Below are 24,394 nucleotides of genomic sequence, written 5' to 3' on the forward strand. Positions count from 1 at the left end.
CCACCATCTACTAACATCAGGAATGTCATAGTTCTGCATTAACACACAGTGATGATCAGAGCCCGGAGTGTCACTAGGTTTTCAAGGCTGATGTGTTGATATGTAGGAGCATGAACATTTATAACATATGATATAGGCTATTCCCCATTTTTGTACATCAATAAACAACATTAAAACGTGTTATTTTGTTTTTGTGACCAAGATATGCACAGAGCAGAACGTGTTGGAGTTAAATATAAACTTGTCATCGCCCACTGGTGGACAAACCTGATAATAGCAACAATGTATGTAACACTTCTTGAAGCTAAAATCAGCCCTTTATGTGGAACTGGCATCACAAAGCATTGTGTCACTCGACGCGTCTCCTTTGAAGCCCACAGCAGACACCGAGTGTGTAATACAGAGAGAGCGTGTGCAGTACAGTATGCAAGGTAAAACGAAAGGAGTATATTCTTTTAAAGGAGTACTCCAACAATTTAGTGCTGCACTTCCTAAAGCTGGCTTGCAAGAGACGAAAAAAGAAAAGAAAAGATCAGAATCCAAGAGGCAGAGATGCCCTGACTGAACCCTATACCCTCCATCAATGTGGTATCTTACATTTCCCATAATGCAACCAATAGCATGCTTTCATTAGACCCCCTCTCTCTAGACACACCTGTCTTTCTTGTAATCTTCAAGGCCAAATTAAGATAAACCTGAATACCTGATCATCAGGATTGTTTTCTAAGACTCAGGCAGAGTAGTGCTGTGACAAGTCAACTGAATGTAATAAGTACACGTATTGATTCAATGTTAGTTGCAATAATAAATGCTTTATGGAGCTTTAAGCAATCAATCATAGGATGTGGTTGAATTGTTTTAGACAGGGCATCAAACGAAAAAGCTACTTTTGACCAACTTCAAAATTACAGCGATGTGATTGATGAATAAAATCTATGTCGGAGGCGACTGATGACAGACCGCACGTGAATAAATCAACTGACAGATCATGTTCAATTCTTTATACGCTTTCACTGGCTGCAGTATTCATGAGGGTCTTGAATCTTTATCATGTAGTTTAAAATACAAACAAATTTATAAAAATCACAGCATTGATTTTTGTGAAAATTATAGGGCTGTCAGCGTTAACGCGTTAATCTATGCGATTAATTTGGCCGCGTTAACGCACTAAAATATTTTAACGCAATTAACGCAACTTTGTTTACTTCCGGTGTTCGTTGAAGTTTTTACACTCCTCTGAGTGTCAAACCGCGGCAGTACGGTTTAACACTGTTTCCGTTTTTAAAACAATTATTACAGGTGAGACTCATTAGCAGCCTGTCAGTCAGAGGACAGAGAACACGGCGCGATTACAACTGAGCCTCATTGAATAGAGAGCTGAGATTGTTCTGGAATGTTTGATGTATAACACGTGGGGGTGTGTCACATGAAAACGCCTTTAAAAGGTGAATTTACATTTTTTTGTAAAATGGAGAACATGCCCCCAGCCTCCAGAGGGTGAACGTGACATAATTGAATGTCAGTCAGTTACCAAGGCCACTGGTTCTGCTGTTGTTCAGTGTTAAAGATGACAGGACCAATGGGGTCTCAATATACTTCTTTTTTTTTACTAATCTGGATGTTTCACTGAAGAAACAATTTATCATCCACAATATGAAATACCTCGCTGGCACTTTATAGGTAGGAGCCTCTTTGAAAACACAGCTCTGTGTGAAGTTTGGTCTTTAAAAAGAATGAACTTTTAACTTTTAACTTAATTGCGATTAATCGCGATTAATGAATTTCAAAATGTGCGATTAATTAGTTAATTTTTTTAATCGATTGACAGCCCTAGAAAATTCTTATAATATTGACTAAAGCTTGTTTCGTGTATTTGAAACATCTTTTGTTATAAAAAAAAAAGATTCTCAGAGTTGCACAAACGTCTGCATTTCTGATATTACACTCTGAATGTCAATATTAATATTCAGTCTTCAAGCAGGCATACACTTTTTAATTTCCCTTTAACTAATAAGCCAACGATGAAGCAGAACTAGCCATGAACTGTGATTATTCCTATAACCTTCATCAGAATTAGCTTTGGATTTGGTGGGTGAAAGTAATTTTGTTATTGATATTTCTGACTAGTAAAGAAATAGCAACATCGTCCAGAAGCTGCACACATCAGCATTTCCTTGTAGCATTTGCATATTAGCAGACAAATAGAAGACAGTTCTCTTTCCAGAGTACGGTCAACCCACTGAGGAAAAAAATACATTTTCCTACTTAACCCTGGTCGTATTTCACAGTTTCTCTGTTATTTGCAAATGGTTATTTTAGATCATTTTTAAAGACTCCTCTCACTCTCTGATGCAATCGTGGTAATGGGTTTGTGGTGGTAGAATATTATCGTGTATAGGGACACAGCATTATAGCTGAAGCTTGTTTGCAATGCCGCCCCTCGATGGGCCTTAAAAGACTTAAAACTCATAAGGGCATTAAAAACACTACATTTCTGAACAAATAGAGACCAACTGAGTGGAACCACAAGGTCATTGAGCACTTGGGAGGCCTAGTTATTATGAGTTTAGTATTATCTTACTTAATATTATGTTAATATTTATTGTTTTGAATTGCTCAATTGTTGATCTGCGTGAAGCTATACTCACAGTTGGAGTAGTTTTGGCATTTTGTAAGCATGATTGCAGTGGAAAGACAGCTTTGTCAGTTCAGAGTCTACAGCAGAAATCTAACTCTATGATAATGGTATGTATATGTATGATGATGGCCATAAACTCGGGCCAATTATGGCATTTTAAAGGCCTGATTGGGCATTATTTGTTACTACAAAACTATTTAGTATGCCAGAAAAAGATTTAGTATGTCCCAATGCGTTGTTTGTCAAATGCAGTATGCCAAAAATGCCAGGATGTACTGCATTCGGTGGCATTTTGCAAGCCAGCATACTTTTTCTGGACATTCTGACCCACAATCCTATGCAAAGACAATATCTGAGCAAGACGGTCAAAGTTCAAGGTGCAATCTCATGACGAAGTAGTGTGTGTCAATTAAATGCATACTGTGTGCAACAGTAAGTACCTTGTAAGGGCAGCTGCAGTGTGTACTATAAAGAGTATACAATTTGTTAATAAGTGTGCAGTTCAAATGAACTGTTTTATCTCATTAATAATAATTATCTTGCTGACCACAGCCTTCTCAATATTATTAACTTAAAAAAGAAAACATGTTACACTTTGGCCGTGTTGGTATTTATAACCTATTTTAAACCAAATTGTGCTCCTCATCACTTCCGGAAAGAGCCGGACCACTGCCCAGGTAGAGTGAAGTGAAGTGTACTTCAGTGTCTTTTTGAAACCACCAGGGGGCGCCAAATGAGTGAACTTCCATTTTCTACAAATAGTGACTACATTTATTCATGTTACCGTAACAAAATATACAGCATATATATTTTAAAAGGCTGAATTAAAAATAGTTTGTATCTTTCCACACTCGAGGGGTTTAATACACTTATTTGATTATAAAGATATTTTTATTGGACTAATATCTAAATCTAAAGAATGTATTATGTTGCTCTCTCTATAAAATGTTATATAATAATGTTCAAAATTAAAATGTTTAGACATTTTCTTCTGAAGGTAGTAAAGTATTAAATTATGTCAAATTGAATGCGAAATGATAGTGCCCAAGACATCCACATTTCTGCCCGGTAAGATAATGTTTATTGACACAACGTTCAGTAAAATTTGTAGCGTTTCGCCTTATTATTTGGCAGTGACTTCATTTCATGTCACGAGTATCTATTAGGATTTAGAAGTTCAGATATATGTGTTGTTTGCACGCATTGTGCTTGCAGGTCAATAAGCGTGACCATGATACCACAACATGTAAAAGACACCTTGTTCAAATCATTCGCTGAAAGTGATTTTTATCTCAGGATTATCTGTCCTTTCTGCTCCGGGTCAGTGACACACATTCTTTTTTTTTGTGGTCTGGATTTAAAAAATAATTTTAATGAACTCCAGGTTACCAAATATTAATCTAATTTCCTGTAACCCCCCACATTTTTTACACTTAAAGGTCACGTTCATTGCCATGGCTAGAACAACCCAGCCTGTGAAAACAAGTCTTATTGGACTTTTTGTCGAGTCCTGGATGGAAATCCACAAATTCATAAAAAAACTGAGGGCATGGTTTGGAAGATGTTGTCATTTGCCAGACAGAGGATCAATAAGAAAGAAAGACTTTTACACTTATATTTATCCCAGTGGTGACATTCTTCTATGTATTTGACACATCCTTAGTTCTTATTAAGAAGCAGCGGGCTGCAGTGAAGAGCCCGGGGTTCAGTGCCTTGCTCAAGGACACTTCGACATGCATCTATAGGGAGAGCGGGGATCAAACCGGGTACCTTGAGGTAACGGGATGTCGACCACTCTCCCCACTGAGCTACGGCCGAACCCTATAGTGTTTCTCTCCTCTATTTCTCACGTTTTATTTTATATTACCACCACAAACTATTGTTTGTCCCAACATGGCCATCTGGAGAGCTTCAGCTACCAGAGATTTGAACACGTGGACCTATTTCAGACTTAAGTCAAGAGAAGATGAGAAGATGGCCGCTGTTTTCCAGCAGACATTGAAGCCATAATCATAACCAGATCCCAATCAGTTCTTCCGTTTTAGAGGAGCTGTTGAGGCAGCTGCAGTGTTACGTAATTATAGGCAGCTGTACAAACAACCAATCCATCTGCAGAAGACTGGGCCTACATAGAAGGGGGGGAACTGAACAGCTGTGAAGAGAAGCGACTTGGCTTCTCGTGAATTTGTCACCGACACACAGTCACCTTCAATCCCCACGGTGAACTCGGAGTGTGAGCCACAGGATCCTCTCTGGCCACAGCCTCGCCGCCTGGGCCGGAGCACGTTGTGACTAAGCTGAAGCAGTTCAATAGGCTCGTGCTCGTACCAGCGTCCATGAGTCCGCACGTAGATGTGTCTGCGGGCAGCAAAGGGCCGAGCTCCCAATGAAGGCGTATGACGTCAGGGCCGAAGAAGGTCAATCAGATTGAGAGAATTATGAATACAGACTCCTCTGAAATGTGGGCGAACTGCAGCTCAATCCTCACGTGTAATTGTTCACTCATCAGCAGGGGAGGAAGAAATACTGCGCAGCAATATACTGCAGTGTAGAAATACAAGTCAAATAACTTCAAAATGTAACTTTGAAAAGGTTTTAGCATCAACACATACATGACAGAATAATGTATCATTTTATTATAATTATTGATACATTAATGTTTACACAACCTTATCTTTAGCTTGATATTTAACAAAAGGTCATGTGTTGATTACATGTTGTGTTAATAAAGATCAGAATTTGCAAAGTAAAAAGTAAAATATTTATATTACAATGGTTTTTTCATAGAATAGCGGACAATGGAATCACTCAAATAAAATAAGCTTAAGTATTACTTGAGTAAATATACTTAGTATTGCACCACTGCCATTCGGAGCTGTTTATTTTAACACAACATATGTGGCTTCGGTTTAAAGTTATGAACTGGAAATAGCACCTCTGACTACAAGCCTTTTTTTTACTTAGCCAATTTAATAGAATCACTGTGAAGAAGTGGCCTTCTTTTTAAACAAAAGTAATGAATAAATAAAGTAGTGCACATTTTAATTTGTCCAGTAATACCATTTCTCTCCCACTGACATATCAGCCTGGTTCATGTTCACAGACACAAATAAGTTACAGTTAAAGGAAACTTCATCAACCAGGTGAATAGATCCCAAGTTCTCAGATCTGTGACCCACACAGAATATTTTATGATTTACTTTCTGTAAGGCCCTCCTCAGCGTCTCCTCTGTGTCTCCTTGATTGTTTCATCCTCTTCACCTGCTCTCAGCCACTCTCGTCTTGTTACTGTCTCATGTCGTACACCTGTTTCCCCCCCTATATATTGTGCGAGTCTTTCCCTTGTCTCTTGCTGGATTGTTGTCTTTTGTCTGTAGTCTTGTCTTTAGTGTTGATACTGAGTATTCTGCCTGTTCTGACCTGCCTGCATGGACCTCCGATCCTCTGCCTGCCCCTTTTTGTGCTTTGTTGCTTTTTGGAAAACTTTTGCCTCAGTAAATAGTGTTTTTGTTATCCACACTGAGTCCTGGTCGTTCCTCTGCACATGAGCTCTTGCCCCTCGCTACCCGTGGTACGACCCGTCACAGATTCACACTTTATACCTTCAACTCCATTACAGTTCAAAGGGAAATATCATAAATGTACTCCTCTGCCTGTATTTGATGATTCAGGTTCAAAGTAAACAAAAAAATAAATATGTGTATATATATATATGTATATTAGGGCTGTCAGCGTTAACGCATATATATATATACGTATATATGTATATTTATATATATATGTATATATTACATTACATGTCATTTGGCTGATGCTTTTATCCAAAGCGACTTACAATACTGTTACATTCATTCACCGTAGACGCAGCTACAGGGAGCAACTCAGGGTTAAGTGTCTTGCTCAAGGACACATCGACTAGGGCGGGGATTGAACCTCCAACCCCCTGATTGAAAGACGGACCTGCTACCCACTCACCCCCGACTATGTGTATATATATACATGTATATATGTATATGTATATATATATATATATATATGACCAACCTCTAAAATATAATGCAACTGGAAAAACTGCTTAACAGTATGTGAAGAAGTCAAATAACTCCACATTAATATTTAAAATGCTGCTATTTAAATAGTAACTAAAACAAATAAAAGAGACTGTACTCAATCTTAACTTGTGTTTATACTTTTGATTAAGTAAAATATATCAGTACTTCTCACACTACGGATATGCTGCAATATGTTTTCACTGAAAAAACACGTGTTAAATGAAACAAATAATATAACAAAAAACTGACTCACGACCCTTTTTGATTACATTTATTAATGTTGCATCATACAAAATATCACTTGCATTCGTCTGTTGAGCTGAAGCCTCCCTTTAATTAATTGTTTAAAAATAAATCTTAAGACTTAAACATCCTACAATCAATACAGCAAAGAATCAGAAAACATCTTCACAACTAAACACGTTTCACTCTTTCGCATTTTTGCGTCGCACATATATATGTATATATAAGCAACCAATCAGTTTGTGAGAATGGCGAGTAGCATATAACTGGCCTAGATATGCAATAGGAGAAAAGGCAAAGAGTACACAATATCTGATATGGACTACAAACTGTTAAAGTAAATATATAATCCAATCATGAGTATTACAAATATAAATAGAACTTTGTCTGTTAAATCAATACAAATCTTTACAAAACAAGGACAATAAATGTATATTGTTTAATGACCTACTTAACAACTTTTATACATTTGTTTCAATAAAAAAAAGAAACTTTGGACAAACTTGGTGCCTGACTTTTCCACGAGGAGGTAGCGTCTCTCCTCTTTCTTTTATGACTTTCACATACCAAAATGTACCTTGTACTCAAAGTTATGACTTTTAGATGAATGAGCCATAAACAATTCAGCTTCACAATAGCCAGGCCAGAAATGCAGTTAATATTGAGATTACTGGATTAAGTAAAGTTATGTTAATTTGTAGCTATTGAGCATGTGTATGTTATGTTACAGCTATAGAGATATCAGGACAGAGCTGTTTGCAAAGGCACTGTGATGCACAGCATAGACAAAACAATTCATACATGTTAATTCAGGGCAGAAAGACACATCTCCAGAAAATATCTTTGGTGCCACCTGTCATGATGAGATTGCCCCATTAATAGTTTGTTCCAGGCAAATTTGAACAGTATACTGCTTTGATTTTGAGCTGCAGCCAAACACACAAATGAAATTAGTCCAGGAGTAGATTTGTGATTAGTGTGTACATACACAACTGACTGACAATAATGATTCAATAACTAGAGTGGAAGCACAATTCCAAATTGAAGCTCAATAAAAACTGCCTATTTCTGGCATGGCTAGTGGAAGTAGGACTGCAGGGGACCGCGGCGGCGGACGTCGGTGGTCCAGCAGTGGAAGCCCCCACCCAGGGAGTTGGCGTGGCGTATATTCACCTTTATGGTCTTGATGCCTGCAACAAAAACACATGTATGCCTCAAATACAGAGTATTTTAATACAGATGAATGGGAAGATCAGAACGTCAGTTGAAATTGATCTTAAATGCTGCAAAACAAGATGGAATAACTTAAATGTAGGAACTCACCGAGGCGCTCGAACATTTTATGAATTGTGATCTCGTTCGCGTCAACCATAACACGGTCCTCACCCAACATCAGGACGTTCATGGACAGCCATTTGGAGGACATCCACAGTGGGTGGTCTACATAGAAAGGGAGAGGGGAGGAATATTTAAAGAAACAGCTGGGAACATGTTCCATTTGGAGGAGAAGATGACTTTTGCTACACACCATCAGGAATCAGAGGGGTGGGAGGTTTCACAACAGTCCAACCAGCCTTCTTGAACATGTCGATCTGAGGAAGGGGACAAAGAGAAATGAAAGCCGTTGTCCACAAGTGGGCAGCACAGGACACTGTGAGAGTTGAAAGGCAGCCTTTTCCTGCCCTACAGTACCTGGATACATGGGCGATCAGGGTTTGACAGCACCAGTCCTGGCCCGATGATGTTAAAAGTGGCATCAATGTGCATGGGGTTCGGGTCCTTGAATGAGATTATGTGGATGTTGTAGTCTGGAGCCAGATGACGGCGCATCCACTCAATTCCCATGTAATTTGTAACCTACAAAAAACAACAAATAATCAGTGGAGGAGGTTTGAGCTGTATATTCTTAAACTTGTCTCGATACCTGTATTCGTGTGGAGTGAATGAAATGTGAATTGGTGTGCACAGAGACATCAATGTGTCATCTAGCTGAAGCAAATCCTTGCCTTATCTAATCTCTCGCTCTGCACTTTGCATGTCGTTTTGCAGGTGACTCCCATTAACACGTCAGACGTCGATACTTATACCTAGGATGCTTTTAAGGATAATCACCCTCCATATCAGATGGCAGACATGCTCACAAGTGTGACAGCCTTCATACCTGACTCCTCTGAACAAAAAGGTCCCTCCCGGCTCGGATGAAGTCGGCAGCATCGAAGCAGGGCTCGTGCTCAGTAGTCACAAACTTCCCCTCGGCAGCCAGCTTGTGTCTGTCCTCCACTGTGCGGATTGGGTAGTCCTGAAAGACACCACCCAGTTGGAATTTACACTCAATTGATCAGTGTGTGGCCTGCAGAGATCTGTGGCGACATGAGGAATCGTCCTGTACTTGCCAACGTGTAGCATGCACTGTCCTAATCTCACAAGATAAAGCTTCACCTGATCATACAGCTCATCGGCCATCGTGGGTTTAGGAGCAGTGGTCCATTTTGCACCGTTTCTGAAGTACTCCTTGATCAAAGGTCTGTACGCTCTGTACTCGAAGAAGCGAGCCCTCCAGGCCATCGGCGCCTCAATGATCTCATTCCCCACAATCAAGAGGATGTCTCGGGGCATGGCAGCATACATGCCTGCAACAGATTCAGCAATGCACCATTACCTTACTTAAAATATTCTATAAAATACAATTTGAGTGCTGTTATCACACAGAAAGAGACCAGCAGGTGAAAGAAGTAAAAGTAACATTACATTAAAGAAGAGCTTCATTAGTATTTCCCAAATAAAGTACTTGTTAGGTAGAATAGGCCTTGTCAGTGTTAGATCATTATAATATAGGCCTTGTCAGTGTTATATCATTATAATATAGGACGATTATTATTGATGCATTAAAAGGTAAACAGTACTTTGGTGCTTTTTCTGGTTGGGGAGGTAGTTTTATACTTCTGTGTGGTTTACTCAATAAAAATGCATATTTAATGAACAAATCTCAAAGGGAATAGTAACTTTAGTTGGGAAAAACATGGGACAATATCACCCTCTGAACTGTGGTCTACTAGAAATATAATCAATAGGGCTGTCAGCGTTAACGCGTTAATCTATGCGATTAATTTGGCCGCGTTAACGCACTAAAATATTTTAACGCAATTAACGCAACTTTGTTTACTTCCGGTGTGCCTTGAAGTTTTTACACTCCTCTGAGTGTCAAACCGCGGCAGTACGGTTTAACACTGTTTCCGTTATTTTAAAAATTATTTCTCCGCGAAAATAAGGAGCAGAAATCAGTTTAAACTCGTGGATGAATCAGTCGGGTTTCCTCCTGCTCCTCCTTCCTCCCGTCTCCCCCTCTGATACACAGAGGAACGGAGGGGCGACGTGTCGGGTGACGCGGCGCGGAAATAACTCGTCACACGAAACCTTCAACGTGATTTGTCAATCCGTTTGTCTGTCAACATTTTGCGAAAAAAACAACCAATGAACACTCAGTAAATCACAAAGGACCTCCCATCACACAGGTGAGGCTCATTAGCAACCTGTCAGTCAGAGAAGTCAGAGAAGACAGAGAACACGGCGCGAGGACAACTGAGCCTCATTGTATAGAGCTGAGATTGTTCTGGAATGTTTGATGTATAACACATGGGCATGTGTCACATGAAAACGCCTTTAAAAGGTGAATTTACATTTTTTTGTAAAATGGAGAACATGCCCCCAGCCTCCAGAGGGTTAACGTGACATGTGAATGTCAGTCAGTTACCAAGGCCACTGGTTCTGCTGTTCAATGTTAAAGATGACAGGACCAATGGGGTCTCAGTATACTTCTTTTTTTTATACTAATCTGGATGTTTCACTGAAAAAACAATTTATCATCCACAATATTAAATACCTCGCTGGCACTTTATAGGTAGGAGCCTCTTTGAAAACACAGCTCTGTGTGAAGTTTTGTCTTTAAAAAGAAGAAAAAGAAACTTTTAATCGCGATTAATGAATTTCAAAATGTGCGATTAATTAGTTAATTTTTTTAAATCGATTGACAGCCCTAATAATCAAGTAAAGTAACTCCAAATTCTACTAGTACTTGTGTTTTTATTGCTCACTGGCTTTGAGCTTTAGACTACATCTTTACGCATACAATTTCAACATATCTTTGATATAAATGGGCAATGAAAACATGTTTAAAAGGCTAATCTGTGAGTGACACCCCTGCTCCGTCTACTTCTTTACCTGATGACGTGAAGTCTGGAGTTTTATATTCCTTGGACCAGTTGAGGGGCTCGGGCCTCCTCACAGTGACGCCCTCGTGACGCAGAATATTGCACATTTCCTCAATCTCAACAATAGCTTTTTTCAAGTGGTCCTTAGGAAAAGATTGGCCCCCATACTGCTGGTAGAAGGGCCAATACTTATCATATGTGTTAGCCTGTTGAGAGGTTCACAAAATGACAACGTGAAGTTAATCTCACTGTCTCACCTTGCACACATCAGTTGCTCTTTACCTGCACAACAGTGGCCCACATGTGAGCATTGTGTGATTTGGGTCACAGAGGACATCTTGACATAATGGCTTACTTTCACTTCCACGGTGAAGGGAGGCACACAGGCGTTTTCGGCACGACCCACGATGACCTCCTCAAGAGGGTCCCATTCATTGTAGCTGCACACAGGGCACTCCTGCTGGACGGGCTCAGTAATGTGTTCAGCAGCATGACGCGGCTGTGCAGCTGCTGCACTGGAAGTGCTTTGGAAGGCCCTCTGCACCCATCCAGTCACCGCCCGTCCAAGCTGAGGAGAGGAGGAAATGAAGCATACATTTTTGGAGGTATTTTATAATTTTCTACAGCACACAAAAAAGCCCCTCAGTTTTGTGAAATTACAGATACTAAGAATGACTAATTTTTTTAATGTAATCAACCTTTTCAGATCAAATAAACTACACATATTAATACAATCTGTATCTTAGTTTAAAACAAAACCAGCCATGTGTGTTACTATTGCTATTTGCTTGTTTGTTGTTGTATTTTAGCTCCAGATATAAAGAGACATTAAAAGTAATAAGAGTCTGGTAAATGACGTAGCGGGCAGCTCACACACACAAAGTCTAATTCAAACACAGTGAAACAGCAGAGGCTGATAATTAACACCGATATCAGCTTCACAAAAGTCGGTTTCTTTGGTGCTAAAGTTCACATGTCACTAAGAGGGCCGCGATCTCCACAGAGAGACCTCTGCTGACTGATCAGCTCCAGTGTCACTGAGTGTGGGAGAGCATCTGTGGCAAACAGCTGTTCACTGTCACTCAGACACCAGAGACATAAAAAACGTTCTCAGCAGTTAGAAACAAATCAATCTTTTGACTAATGTCTCTTTGAGATAATCGTTTTAGTTTTCTTCTTCTTCTCCAAATTGTAATTTCAGCTGAAATTCTCAATCACACAAAACAACAACAAAAATCAATAAATGAATGAAACTGATCCCAAGCTAAAGAAGGAGCTCCGATAGAGAGTCCAGTGAAGAGAATGTCCAACATATTTCTTTTGTTCACTTATTTACCAATATGTGTTTTTTTTTTTACAACAACAACAAATTGTTCGAACATTTCTGGAAGGAAAAAGTAGAAGAATACATGAAACCACCACAATACCAACCATGGCTCCGATCAGATGGGCAGCCTCGGCCCCTCTGCTACCTCCTCTCAGACACCTGACTCGCAGCATTGTCCAACGTAATAGTAAGTGTGTCAGTGAAATCAACCGGCAGTGCAGGATCCACCTCCCAGTTTGCACATGAATGAAGACGCCTCAGCCCAAAGCCAACTTTATAGTGGTGGGTCTGCACGCCTCTGAGACTATTGGTCGCGCTCATGTTGTGGGGCAACGTGACTTTGAAAAAAGCCTTTCTGAAACTCAATCCCTGACTCAAGCAAATTCTTATCAACTGGTCTATGAGGCGCTCCAAAGTTTCCAAGGACTGCGTCTGAAAATGTATCAAGAAATATTTGCATCATGCAGAACATTTTTTGTTTTTCTTCTTTCAAAATAGTGACTTGAGCAATGCTATTTCTGCTGAAGAAAATAAAAGAACGGTAAAAGACTATTAAAACACATGTCATTTCGAAGTTATACATTATTGGAATCGACTGCACCTTGTCTGCTACTACATAAAGGGCTGAACACATACATTGACTGATTTAATTTATCCAGTATTTAATTTAAATGTACAAGTCTAAGAGTAAAGTTTTTTCCCCCAATATTCTCTTATTCACGTTTCCTGCGTTAATTACAAAAGGCCACTTGTAAAATGTTTTTGGAAAATAAGCACATTTAATAAATCTCCTTAATAATTGGCTTTACTGTCTGTGATTGCTCGTCATGCTTTTTCATTTGACTCTTTTCTCTCCAATGAGATGTACTAACATTAACAGTATAACAATGGCATTGCATTGTTCTGGAACATTAGAACGAGCACACTGGGAGTCGAAGCACAGCGAAGGGTGAGAATGGAGGAGACATCATCAAAGAAATAGATAGCCTTGTGCAGGCTCTCACCACATGCTCTGCTGGACTGTGCTCACAAGAGTTTCACAACCCAAAGACCTCAGTGACCTCTGATACCCCGCCCTCTAGAGAGAAAAAAACGTTAGCTAATGCCCAGGGTCCAGCGGTTATTCACCGATGATGCCTTCACTTCCACAGCATCAATTACATTGGTCATAAAGAGAACTTTGTTCGCCTAACTATAGTTAAAGCTGCAATAATGAATTCATCATCACTAAGTGCATCCAATCCAGCAGATGCATGAGCTGATATGTGAGTTCAAGGAGTTGCTTTAGTGCAATAAATAGTCAGGCACAAAACCGCCCCTTAAACTGCAACATGCAGTTTTGCACGTTCATGTTCGAGAGTTATTCAGCAAACAAGATACAATGTGTTATTTTGTGATGTATAAAGATGCAGATTTGAACAGAACCAGGGCTGCTGTGTCCAATCTTTTTGTGTGGACACAAAATGTGTCTGAGGATTAAACTGCATAAATAGTTTTGTCATATTGTGTGTGCATGTTTTCCCACTCGTACTCCAACAAGTCATTGGCAAAAATAGACTATACTTACTGCAACTGGTACTAATTTCCCCCACTGTTATGTGACAGTGTGAGTGACGAGTCAGATTTAGTTCACATAAACGATAAACATGCATCAACTACACTTCACATTGTTGTGGATGAACCAAGTGGCTCCCAGTCCTTGTTTGGCTCGTGGCCCTCCACATACCAGTCGTGTGTGTGTGTGTGTGTGTGTGTGTGTGTGTGTGTGTGTGTGTGTGAGTGTGTGTGTGTCTGTGTGATGTGGGGGTGGGACCCATTGTGACGTTTGAGATGTCGAATTATGTCTCAGCTCCATGTATCATGTGTTAACACACCGCGCTGCAGGAAATCCAAATAGGTCCATTTACTATGTTTGTGTAGTAAAGTTTGAACATAGCGACACACGCTGCTGCTGAACAATTTTCCCTATTCCGGAATATTCAAATATTTAGCCTTTTCTATAAGCTGAAGCTACTTTTTGAGAAAATGCCCCGCCCCACTGAACACAACCCTTATTGGCGAAACACTCCCCGTTTTGCAGCCCCAAAGCTACGCTGTTGTTCTTGCCTTACTTATTTGAGTTGTTGTTTTTGTTTTCACACAACCCGTAGAGACAACATGACGGTCTGTTTGATTTCAGTCGTGTTGGCTACCGTTCTCATCCTACCGATCGCACTGCGAACTTTGGCCCCGTATCTTTGGATGGATTTGGTGTATTTCTGGGATCTGCTGCATATTTTAGTGAAGTTTGTGTCGAGGCGAAGGAGGAGACCTCTTTTCTTTGTTTTGGACCGCTTCTTGGAGCAGACCGCTGCGCATCCACACAAGACCTTCGTTGCGTTTGAAGATGAGAGCTACTCGTACGCGTACACGAACAAGAGGAGCGACCAAACCGCCAACGCGCTGCGGGCTCACCCTGGGTATCGGGCTGGGGACACCGTGGCACTTTTCATGGGGAATGAGCCCGCCTTCATGTTTACGTGGTTGGCCCTGGCCAAATTAGGCTCCCCCGTGGCTCTTCTCAATCACAACATCCGCACCAAGTCCCTGCTGCACTGCTTTAACTGCTGCAAGGCGACGGTGTTGATCGCGGCCCCAGGTACGCGGCTGCGCACGTGTGCACCTTTTGCGCACAGCAAATGGGCAAACCTTTTCCTAGAGTGAGTCTTGCTCTTTAAGCCACGCTTGGCGACTGGAAAACTAAATCCCATGGTTTGTGTTTGCAGCAATTTTGACCTCAACCCCTGTGAAAAATATAGAGATTTATTTTCCCCGTCCAAATATAGAGATGTTCACTTTCGGGGGTTGTTTATTCAGGGTGAGAAGTTTCAACTGTTTTAAAAATACTGTCCCCACAATTACTTTGTTTCCAAAACTAATGGCCAAAGTTCCCCAACTATTCCCTCTTCCAGCTTCTCAGTAACTGCTATCCAAACTCAACTCAAAGTCAAAGCCAAGCCTGCAAGGTTTTGGTTGGATTCAATAATGTTTTTATTTATTTATATTTCACTGCCAATAGTGGAACAATATCTGCATATTAACCTGAAACTGGTGGTTATGACTGTCGTTTATGTCCCTTTACAGAGCTCAAGGAAGCAGTGGAGGACGTGCTGCCCTCACTGAAGGTGCAGGGCGTCACTGTCCTCCTGATGACCAAACACTGTGACACACCTGGGATCGAGAGCTTCTCTGATAAAGTGGACGACGCGGCAGACGCTTCGCTCCCTCGATCCCTCAGATCACACATCACGTTCAAAAGTCCTGCCGTTTATATTTACACCTCTGGAACTACAGGTATGGTTTGTCTTTCGGTCCTAAGTGATAATCAATTCCTGCGATGACTGTTGTCAAGGTGTGTTTTGTGTGTGTGTGTGTGTGTGTGTGTGTTATTCCAGGTCTCCCAAAGGCGGCTGTGGTCAATCAGAACCGCCTCTTAACCGCTCTGGCTGTTTTATCTTCAAACGGAGTCACGTCTAGTGATGTCATCTACCTGAATCTGCCTCTGTACCACACAGCTGGATTCATCATAGGCTTCATCGGCGCCATTGAGACAGGTGAGGCGAGCTAAGACTAGAGCGTGAAGCAAACACGACTTTGTGAGGACAGTGGGAAGTTTTTATGTTGTTTTATACATTTCAGGCACGGTTAAATTACTGTGTGAAAACTCTATACTTATTTGATCTCGGGCCAATCTGCAGCAAGAGATAAACGTCTCAAAGGCTTTGCCACACCTTAATTTCCCTCCTCAAGTTTACCAGGTTGACCGCAAAGGGCTTCAACTGCCAGTGATTCAAGCTGATGTCAAAACAGGTGTAACATCTTTGTACCATAAAGCAAAACACAACAATGGTTTGAGACCTAAACCAAACACAAAAAGAAGTTGTGCGTGCCGACAGATCCAGGTTCAGTTTGTTGTCATACATTATTGACATAGTTAATGTCTTGAGGAAACCTTAGGTCTCTACTCCTTAAACTAAATCAACCGTTTTGAAATGCCATTGGATTAGCTGAAAAAAGTGTCATCACAAAGCTGTCAACAAAGCGGTTCTTCTTAGGTCCTGAAAAGTCCACGTTTTTGGAGATGCATGGTTTTCGCAGGACAACCCTGATAAGTGACATACACTGATTCATTATTTTGATGAGGATTTGGTCCCTCACTGGGTTCCCACACATGGCATTCAGTTTCAAAACCCTAATATGACACTCACATGCAACCTTAATATGAGGCCACACTGCTGCAAAATGGTCTTCACAAGAAGTGATGCCCCTGATCCCCCTCGTCCCGCTGGGTTTTCTGTCCCTATGGGAAACTAAATGAAAGAGTACTTTGTCGCTGTGAACCGGTAATCTGAACCACAACCAGATTACCTCGACTTTCTAGCTGCTTTTTAATAAATAGGCAACAGTTCACATCCCAATTATGTGTCTGGGTTCGCAGCCGCAGTTACACACATGTTGGGAAATATCCAACATCGCAACATGCTGCTAAATTACATACAGTCTAATGTTGTTGACATGAGTGTTTTGGAAATCATCAATCTTCACATAAAGTACAGAAATTCATCTGAAATTCAAGTCAATATAAAGTGCAGAACGTGCTGAGATGAAAGCCATAACATTCTATTGCCATCACATTTCAGCTCATAATCAAATGTTCTGTTTTTCTGTCTTACTGTGAAGGGTCAACTATCATTCTGAAGAGGAAGTTCTCTGCTTCTCAGTTTTGGGACGACTGCAGGAAACACAGTGTGACTGTTGTGCAGTACATCGGAGAGGTGATGCGTTACCTCTGTAGCACACCGAAGGTACATTTATTATTATTGCTCTTGTTTTTTACTTTGTCACTGTAACATATTACAAACAGGTGACAGGTAGACAGACAAAGGTTTAACAAAATATACAGGAATTAACACAAGGTGTATGAAAAAGACATCATGGTTTTAATAAGATCCAGGTTATTAGAGTATTGCCTGTGTTGGTGTGCATGTATGAAAATGTGTTGTGTAAGTCATGTGTGTGTCATATGTTATATATAAATAACTGTGACCATAGGAATCTACAGGCATGTTTTAAGAGGAAGTGGACGAGGAGAGGAATACATTAATAGGTAAATAAATGGTAATAATATTAATAATAACAATGAAAAACTAAATAAATAATAATTATAATGAAAGTAAAGATAATTGAGTAATTGAGTGATTTGCACTGTTCCTAGCCTTTCACGTCGTGTTGCTGCAGCCATTGCAGAGCTCAGAATATGTCAGCATTGGTTAAGTAGGAATAATATTTGTTGAGCAGATATTTGCAGATTTTAAAGTTTGATAGCAATATTTTACAACTATTTTAAATTGCCCTCTAGTTTTCTTTTGTAGTCTCTAAGTAAAAGTTATTCCATGTCGACCCCACTTGGTTTTCTTTGTTGAAAAGCCTCTGCAGCAGTGTCTTGATCATGTGACAGTGAAAACACTCATCTGAAACCTAAACCATTGGAATTTCTTTTAGGGTTGGCAGGATGTAAAGGTCTCCCTCCTTCTTAACCAGGGACCAATAGAAAAGGCCTTTACAGGAATATATTTGTGGCATAGAATTTACCATTTTCAATGACAAGATAGCGAGACACACCAACTCCCATAAGAACGTTGTCATGGCGCTGTCGAACCATGCCTCCTCTCTTCTGTCTAAACAAGTGTCAAACTGTTTTCAATGGAGACAGCTGCTGAGAACTGTAAACCGGCTGCAGCAAGCTGCCATTGGGGCACATCCAGTCAGAGATAACTTTCCAAATCAGTACATTCCCACAGCACAGCACAGCTGGCTTACCAGAATAGAAATCGTTAAATCTCGGGTTCCATCCTTCTGCGTCATTATCTGTAGGGGTTGAAACACTGTGGATACATGTTAATATCAATAAATATGATAATATGCTCAAAAACATTTTTAAAGCAGCATTGCATACTTTTCACAACACTCAAAGATGTCTGCTGTATTTCGGTGAACTGTACACATTCTGCCTACATGTATGGCCATTCAGAGTATCTAATTGCATCACATGAAGTTCAGTCTCAAATTCCCGTGTGACCTCGTTGGAGTCCGAGGAGGAGCCTGTCTGTATCTGGCCATCACTAGGAATAGATGCTGGCCTTAATTTAGGAAGACCATAATAAGTGACTTGGCAACCAGATTACTCTGGACGAGTCAACTTTAGGGCCACATTTAAAGTATTTCTTATAGTTCCTTACAAACATTGAACATCCCAAAGGATAGATGGCTTTCCGGACAGAAAGAGTAATCTGTATCTGTGTAATATGTAAGTAACTAGTCCAGCTGAGTAAACAAAAATAATTTAATGTAAAACAGTCCAGTAAAATACTGATATCGTGAGTGTGTATTTAAGTACACCATCATGAGTACACGCACACACACTCACCCCCCCCCCCCCTCCACACACACTATGTAAAAGTACATGCATTGAACAATGGAAAAGGAGTAGTGTGCATCACAGTGTCCTCAGCCCATTGTCATAGATTTGTTTTCTATTTATGACTGTAGCCTAAACATTAATAGTTTTTTTATAATAATTTATTTTAATATAAATTGACTTAATGTCCACCACAGAGGACACAATTTATTGGGCTGGGTCTCAGTAGGATATATATATATACTTGTATTAATAATGCACTAGAATGCATGCTTTTCTTGTATCTATTTGTGTTTGGATTAAGATTACCACTGCATTGATGTGTTGCATTTTACTGCTTCAGATGTGTAAAGTGTTGCTACTTCAATACTTGATATACCTCTGGGAATGAGTACCATGTGTCTCTAAAAAGTCAACTTTTCCTGAGCTTAGAATAACAGATGTTTTCAGATGCTGCATGTTCCAGATGACCCAAAATAAGCTTTTGTACAGCTCATTTTGTAGAATACACTTCACCCACGAGGAAGTATAGGAAATGGTTTGATTTTAGAGAACATTTTATTTTTAATGCGCTCAGAAGTATTTTTGCTCATGTCAACAGTTTTTTCAATTACAAATTCTCACATATAGAAAGGGATTAGAGAGGATCCTTATTAAAAGCCTAATTTGGTGAATTATGTCCGTATTATGAAGCGCATGGCTTCGCATGTGTGTGTGGGTTGGGGTTTAACTTATCACCTTTTTGACAATAATTATCGCTTTGAATCCAAAGTAGGTCAAGTATAAGTAGTGGAGATTCAAGTTTAGAGTTGTTTTGGGCTACGAGGTACGTAGTGCTCGGTGCTCGGGCCTCGCTTTCTCCTGTCGGGCGAAGTTTCCACGAGGCGCCGCACGTGTGGCTGTAGCCTAAACTAATGTACGCCTTTTCATATGCAGAAGTATTACATTCATTTGAGGACGAATTCACTGCAACAAATTGACCTGTAAATTACAGTAAACTTCTGGCATCTTGTTTACCAACATGAAACTACTATTGTACAGTGTACACACTGGAATCTTCTAAACAAGTTTATTACGGTGAAATAACTATTACAATTTAGTCATGATAAAATTGACATTTTAAAGCTGATATTTATAAAGAACAATCTTCTTGGGTTGTCGCCTCTGTCACCTTTTCACCCCAGATGGGTTTGCACCCCTGGTGTTTCAAGGCAGTGTATTCTCACACTTTATAAACACTTTATAAACACCTTTAACAAGTGCTGACAGGTATTTTTTGTGTGATCACTCAGTCAATTCCAGCACTTTTACTGGATTAACTATCAAACTATTTGCAAAATGCTTTATCTATCAATTTTCTATTTGTTTCTGACAATGCAGAAAGAAAATGACAAGGAACATAAAGTAAGACTGGCCATTGGCAACGGGGTCAGAGCCGAGATATGGAGGGAGTTTCTCAATCGCTTTGGGAACATTCAGGTCCGAGAGTTTTACGCCTCCACAGAGGGAAATGTGGGATTCATCAACTACGCAGGGAAAATTGGAGCTATTGGACGGGTTAACTTTTTTCATCAGGTAAGGTAAAAAATACAATTATTAAGTGTGTATGTAAAAGTCGGTATTTATGTACATTTGTTGAAATCACATATATGCCAGAATGTCATTTCTGTCAATATCATTCAACTATTTGTGTAAAGATGTATTTTCCACATAAAGCAACTCTAATATCTTTTCTTCTTTACCCCTGTAGAAGCTGTTTCCCTTCACTCTTATTAAGTACGACACAGAGCGAGATGAACCAATTCGAGATGCTCACGGCCTCTGCGTGGAGTCGCCCAAAGGTGAAGGAACTCCAGCTAAACTTGATGTCTGTATCTATGCTTTACATGCACGATCATCCTCGATAGAACATCTGGATCTTGCAGGCAGCAGGAGTCATTTACCAACTAAATGAGGAAATTGATAGACAACGGCAGTAAAAGACATGCCTTGTCTTTTTGCTGAAGGTGTGACAGGACTGCTGGTGTCGAAGATCACAGACATCGCTCCTTTCGTCGGCTACGCCCAGAACGAGGAACAGACGGAGAGGAAAAGACTTCGTAATGTTCTCAAGAAGGGAGATCTTTACTTCAACAGCGGAGACCTAATGAAGATTGATAAAGACAACTTCATTTACTTTCAGGATCGCGTAGGTGACACGTTCAGGTACAGAACTCATCATGGACGGAGGGATTTTAATGTTGGGTTCATCTCTTTACTCGTTCATTTACCAGCAGGGTTACGATAAACTCTGCCATTTTTTGTAAACATTTAGAAAGAAGACTAATTACATTAAATAAATGCAATCCATTATTCTTACAACTCTCTTTCTACAAAAACTATCAAAACTGGAGAACTCGGCTCTTATAAAAAGGCTTGGCAAACGTGACCTTGATTCTGACACGAGTATTTTGTAAACCAAATGAAAACTGATAAAAGTTGCAACTTGTTTGTTCAACAGGTGGAAAGGTGAGAATGTGGCCACGAACGAGGTCTCTGACATCCTGACGCTAAGTGATGGTCTTAAAGAGGCCAACGTTTATGGAGTCCAAGTGCCAGGTAGCGGTCATTTCCTCTACATTTTGTCGTGCCATGGCTTCCAATTGGCAGAACATTGAATAGAGACATTGATTTGTTCATGAATTGGTAAAGAAATTATTCGTCCGTTTCAATTGTGTTTGGCACCTCCAGGGTATGAGGGGCGCATTGGGATGGCAGCTGTCACTGTGAATGAAGGTGCTCAGTTTGATGGAAGTACAATATATAACCATGTGGTTAACTACCTCCCTTCATATGCCCGACCTCGCTTCATAAGAATACAGGTACGTCTATTTATTACACACTTTACTGCATTTTACTATAGGAAGAAACTATACATTCAATTTAAATCATTTGAAAATGTTCTGTTTATCAAATATTGGACGGTTTTCCTCACAGTGGCATGTGAAGAGAAGCCGTCGTGATATCTTGACACTGTCCTTTGTGCGTGGCGTCTGTCTAGAATGCAGTGGAGGTGACGGGGACCTTCAAGCAGATGAAAGTGAAGTTAGTGGAGGAGAGTTTCGATCCAGGGCGTATCCAGGACCCTATTTACATCCTCGATGATAAAGAGAAGACTTACATAGCGCTGACCGCTCAGGTGTACAGCTCCATCGTATCAGGAACCTTCAGACTATGAGTTGGAGCTTCGTGTTCACAAGCTGTGCGTTCAGGCCAGCTGCAGTCATACCTTTGATAATGAACCTCCAGCTCGGCCATTGAACAAGTCGTTTTTTACGAATACTCATATTATTTGAGTGTAGTAAGATAACATGGATGAATAAAACGGCTTCATAAAAGGCTGTAGACGAGAGATGCTGCTTTTGCTTAATTCTGTATTGGAGTGTTGAAGTGAAGCTTTATGTATCGATAAATGGATGTAGTGTTTAATGAGATGCTTCCAGAGAGCACACCTTCGGACTGTACTTCCAGAACAGGACCTATGACACATTTTACGTTTTTGTGCCAATATCTGTCAATACAAAATCTTTCCTAAAAATTAAAGTGATTCTTACAAAACAACCAGGACTAGTTTTCATATGCATATGATTTGACTTAATATCAGGTGGGACAGACGTGCGGGAACCACAAGGGGGAGACAAATGCAACATGCAACCAGAGACTCTTAAGTCTCAGTGTGGTCGGGATGTCCACAAGTATACTCTCCCCTACATCAACAACAATGACACCCACATATGCAAGAAGAATTCAACAGAGCAATGTTCACAGGGGTGTTTACATACCTGTTTGCCATGTTCGCTTATGTGTTTAGTATTTCCCGGTATTTATATTGTGGCTGTACAGGCCTTCGAAACCTTGAAAATTGAAACATTAAGTGGCCGATTTCTTCCAGGGGTACAACTTGTGCAACTTGTATCAATTTGAATCAGTCACATCCCAGTTAAAATGTAACGTGACATGACCTTACCTCAGAGCACGGTTGGCACAGCTTCACATGAGCAACATTTATTTCGACAACCTTTTCACATCCAGTAATTTTCACTGTCTGCAATCCTAATCGAGGAAAATGTGTTTTTTATTATTTTATGATCAGTTTGCTGCTTAAGATGGAAATATTCACAGAAAGTTGATCCTTGATTTGATCATTCAATCAAGGTTACCAAGCCTGTTTCTGTTGTTGTTGTTTTACTGTTACTGCCTTGGCGTCACAAATGCTGTTAGGCTGTTGGTTATACTGATGTTTGCCATTCTTCAATCATTACCTTCGCATTGAAAATGCCGGAAGGTTATGTTTTGATCGCCGTGTATTTATTTATTTATTTGTATGCGTGTTATTCGCAAAACTCAAAAAGTATTGAACCGAATCGCATGCAATTTGGTGGGATGATTGTTTATTATCCGGGGACCAGTTGATTAGATTTTGGAATCGATCGGGTCAAAGGTCAAGGTCAAAGGTCATGAACAGGTCAAAATCTTTCGCAGAACTCAAAAAGTATTGAATCGAATCGCATGAAATTTGGTGGGATGATTGTTTATTATCCGGGGACCAGTTGATTAGATTTTGGGATCGATCGGGTCAAAGGTCGAGGTCAAAGGTCATGAACAGGTCAAATCTTCTTGAATCACATGGAATTTGGTGGGATGATTGGTTATTATCCGGGGACCATTTGATTAGATTTTGGGATCAATCGGGTCAAAGGTCAAGGTCATGGAAAGGTCAAAATCTTTTTTTTACCATAGCAAGATACATTTTTGTCCAATTGGCATGCAACTAATGCCAACATGTTCATAATTCAATGCCCAATCTTGTGATATGCGAAGGTATGCGCTCTACCGAGTGCCCATTCTAGTTCATATATGTGTCTAAATTACATTTCTTAATGATGAGGAATAAATGTCTGAGCCTTTTCTTGGTGTCAACATGGGGTCAGTAATGGGCATAATGGAAACTAGTGTGTCCATTTTAATGTATTTTGTTACTGCTTTTTTAATCAGTCTTCATATCAATCACTTTTGTGAATATCTTAAATGTTTAATATTAGTTGACCCAGACACAAAATTAAGTTTTTCATTTGTACTAAATGTCCATCATTTAGACATACGGTTGATGAATAATGATGACGAACGATAAGAATTGAATGGCGGCAATAATGACTCATGAGTGTGACAGTGTGTCAGTCAAAAACTGAAAGAAACAGATATTTTACCAGGCTTATTGGGTTTCAAAACTAGTTACTGAGCCAAAATTAATTATCGGCAACAATTCAATAAAACAGCTTGTTATAATGGCACTAGTATGATACACATATGTTATGGGATTGCAAGCGAGACCAAGCGGTAAACAAGACAGAAAGGCTAAAGCACATAAAGGTTACTTACTTGTAATTATTGCCAGCAGTAGCCGATTTCACTGTTACTCTCGGAACACAG

The 24,394-nt window shown here is 40.0% G+C and overlaps 2 protein-coding genes across 3 annotated transcripts; one reads left to right on the forward strand and one right to left on the reverse strand.

Moving 5' to 3' along the window:
* Positions 1-6,946: 6,946 nt before the first annotated feature.
* gatm (glycine amidinotransferase (L-arginine:glycine amidinotransferase)) lies at positions 6,947-24,369 on the reverse strand. Of its 2 annotated transcripts, XM_056412814.1 has the most exons (10): positions 24,344-24,369; positions 18,328-18,392; positions 11,497-11,709; positions 11,152-11,347; positions 9,373-9,563; positions 9,095-9,232; positions 8,626-8,790; positions 8,462-8,525; positions 8,257-8,373; positions 6,947-8,123 (listed from the first exon to the last, which is right to left on the reverse strand). In XM_056412814.1, coding segments are annotated over exons 1-10 (1,263 nt in total). In that variant the 5' UTR covers positions 24,345-24,369; the 3' UTR covers positions 6,947-8,010. The 2 variants fall into 2 exon arrangements, with proteins under 2 accessions (XP_056268789.1, XP_056268788.1); XM_056412813.1 differs by lacking the exons at positions 18,328-18,392; positions 24,344-24,369 and adding an exon at positions 12,573-13,559.
* On the forward strand, positions 14,293-22,525 carry zgc:158482 (uncharacterized protein LOC100009650 homolog). The gene is made up of 10 exons (XM_056412807.1): positions 14,293-15,106; positions 15,592-15,801; positions 15,903-16,061; positions 17,188-17,312; positions 20,306-20,500; positions 20,676-20,766; positions 20,932-21,130; positions 21,426-21,523; positions 21,656-21,786; positions 21,966-22,525. Exons 1-10 carry the CDS (start codon positions 14,494-14,496, stop codon positions 22,140-22,142), a joined length of 1,998 nt encoding a protein of 665 aa, XP_056268782.1. The 5' UTR covers positions 14,293-14,493; the 3' UTR covers positions 22,143-22,525.
* Positions 24,370-24,394: the final 25 nt, after the last annotated feature.

This window comes from Pseudoliparis swirei, chromosome 4, assembly GCF_029220125.1.
Source record: "Pseudoliparis swirei isolate HS2019 ecotype Mariana Trench chromosome 4, NWPU_hadal_v1, whole genome shotgun sequence".
NCBI classification, from domain to species: domain Eukaryota; kingdom Metazoa; phylum Chordata; class Actinopteri; order Perciformes; family Liparidae; genus Pseudoliparis; species Pseudoliparis swirei.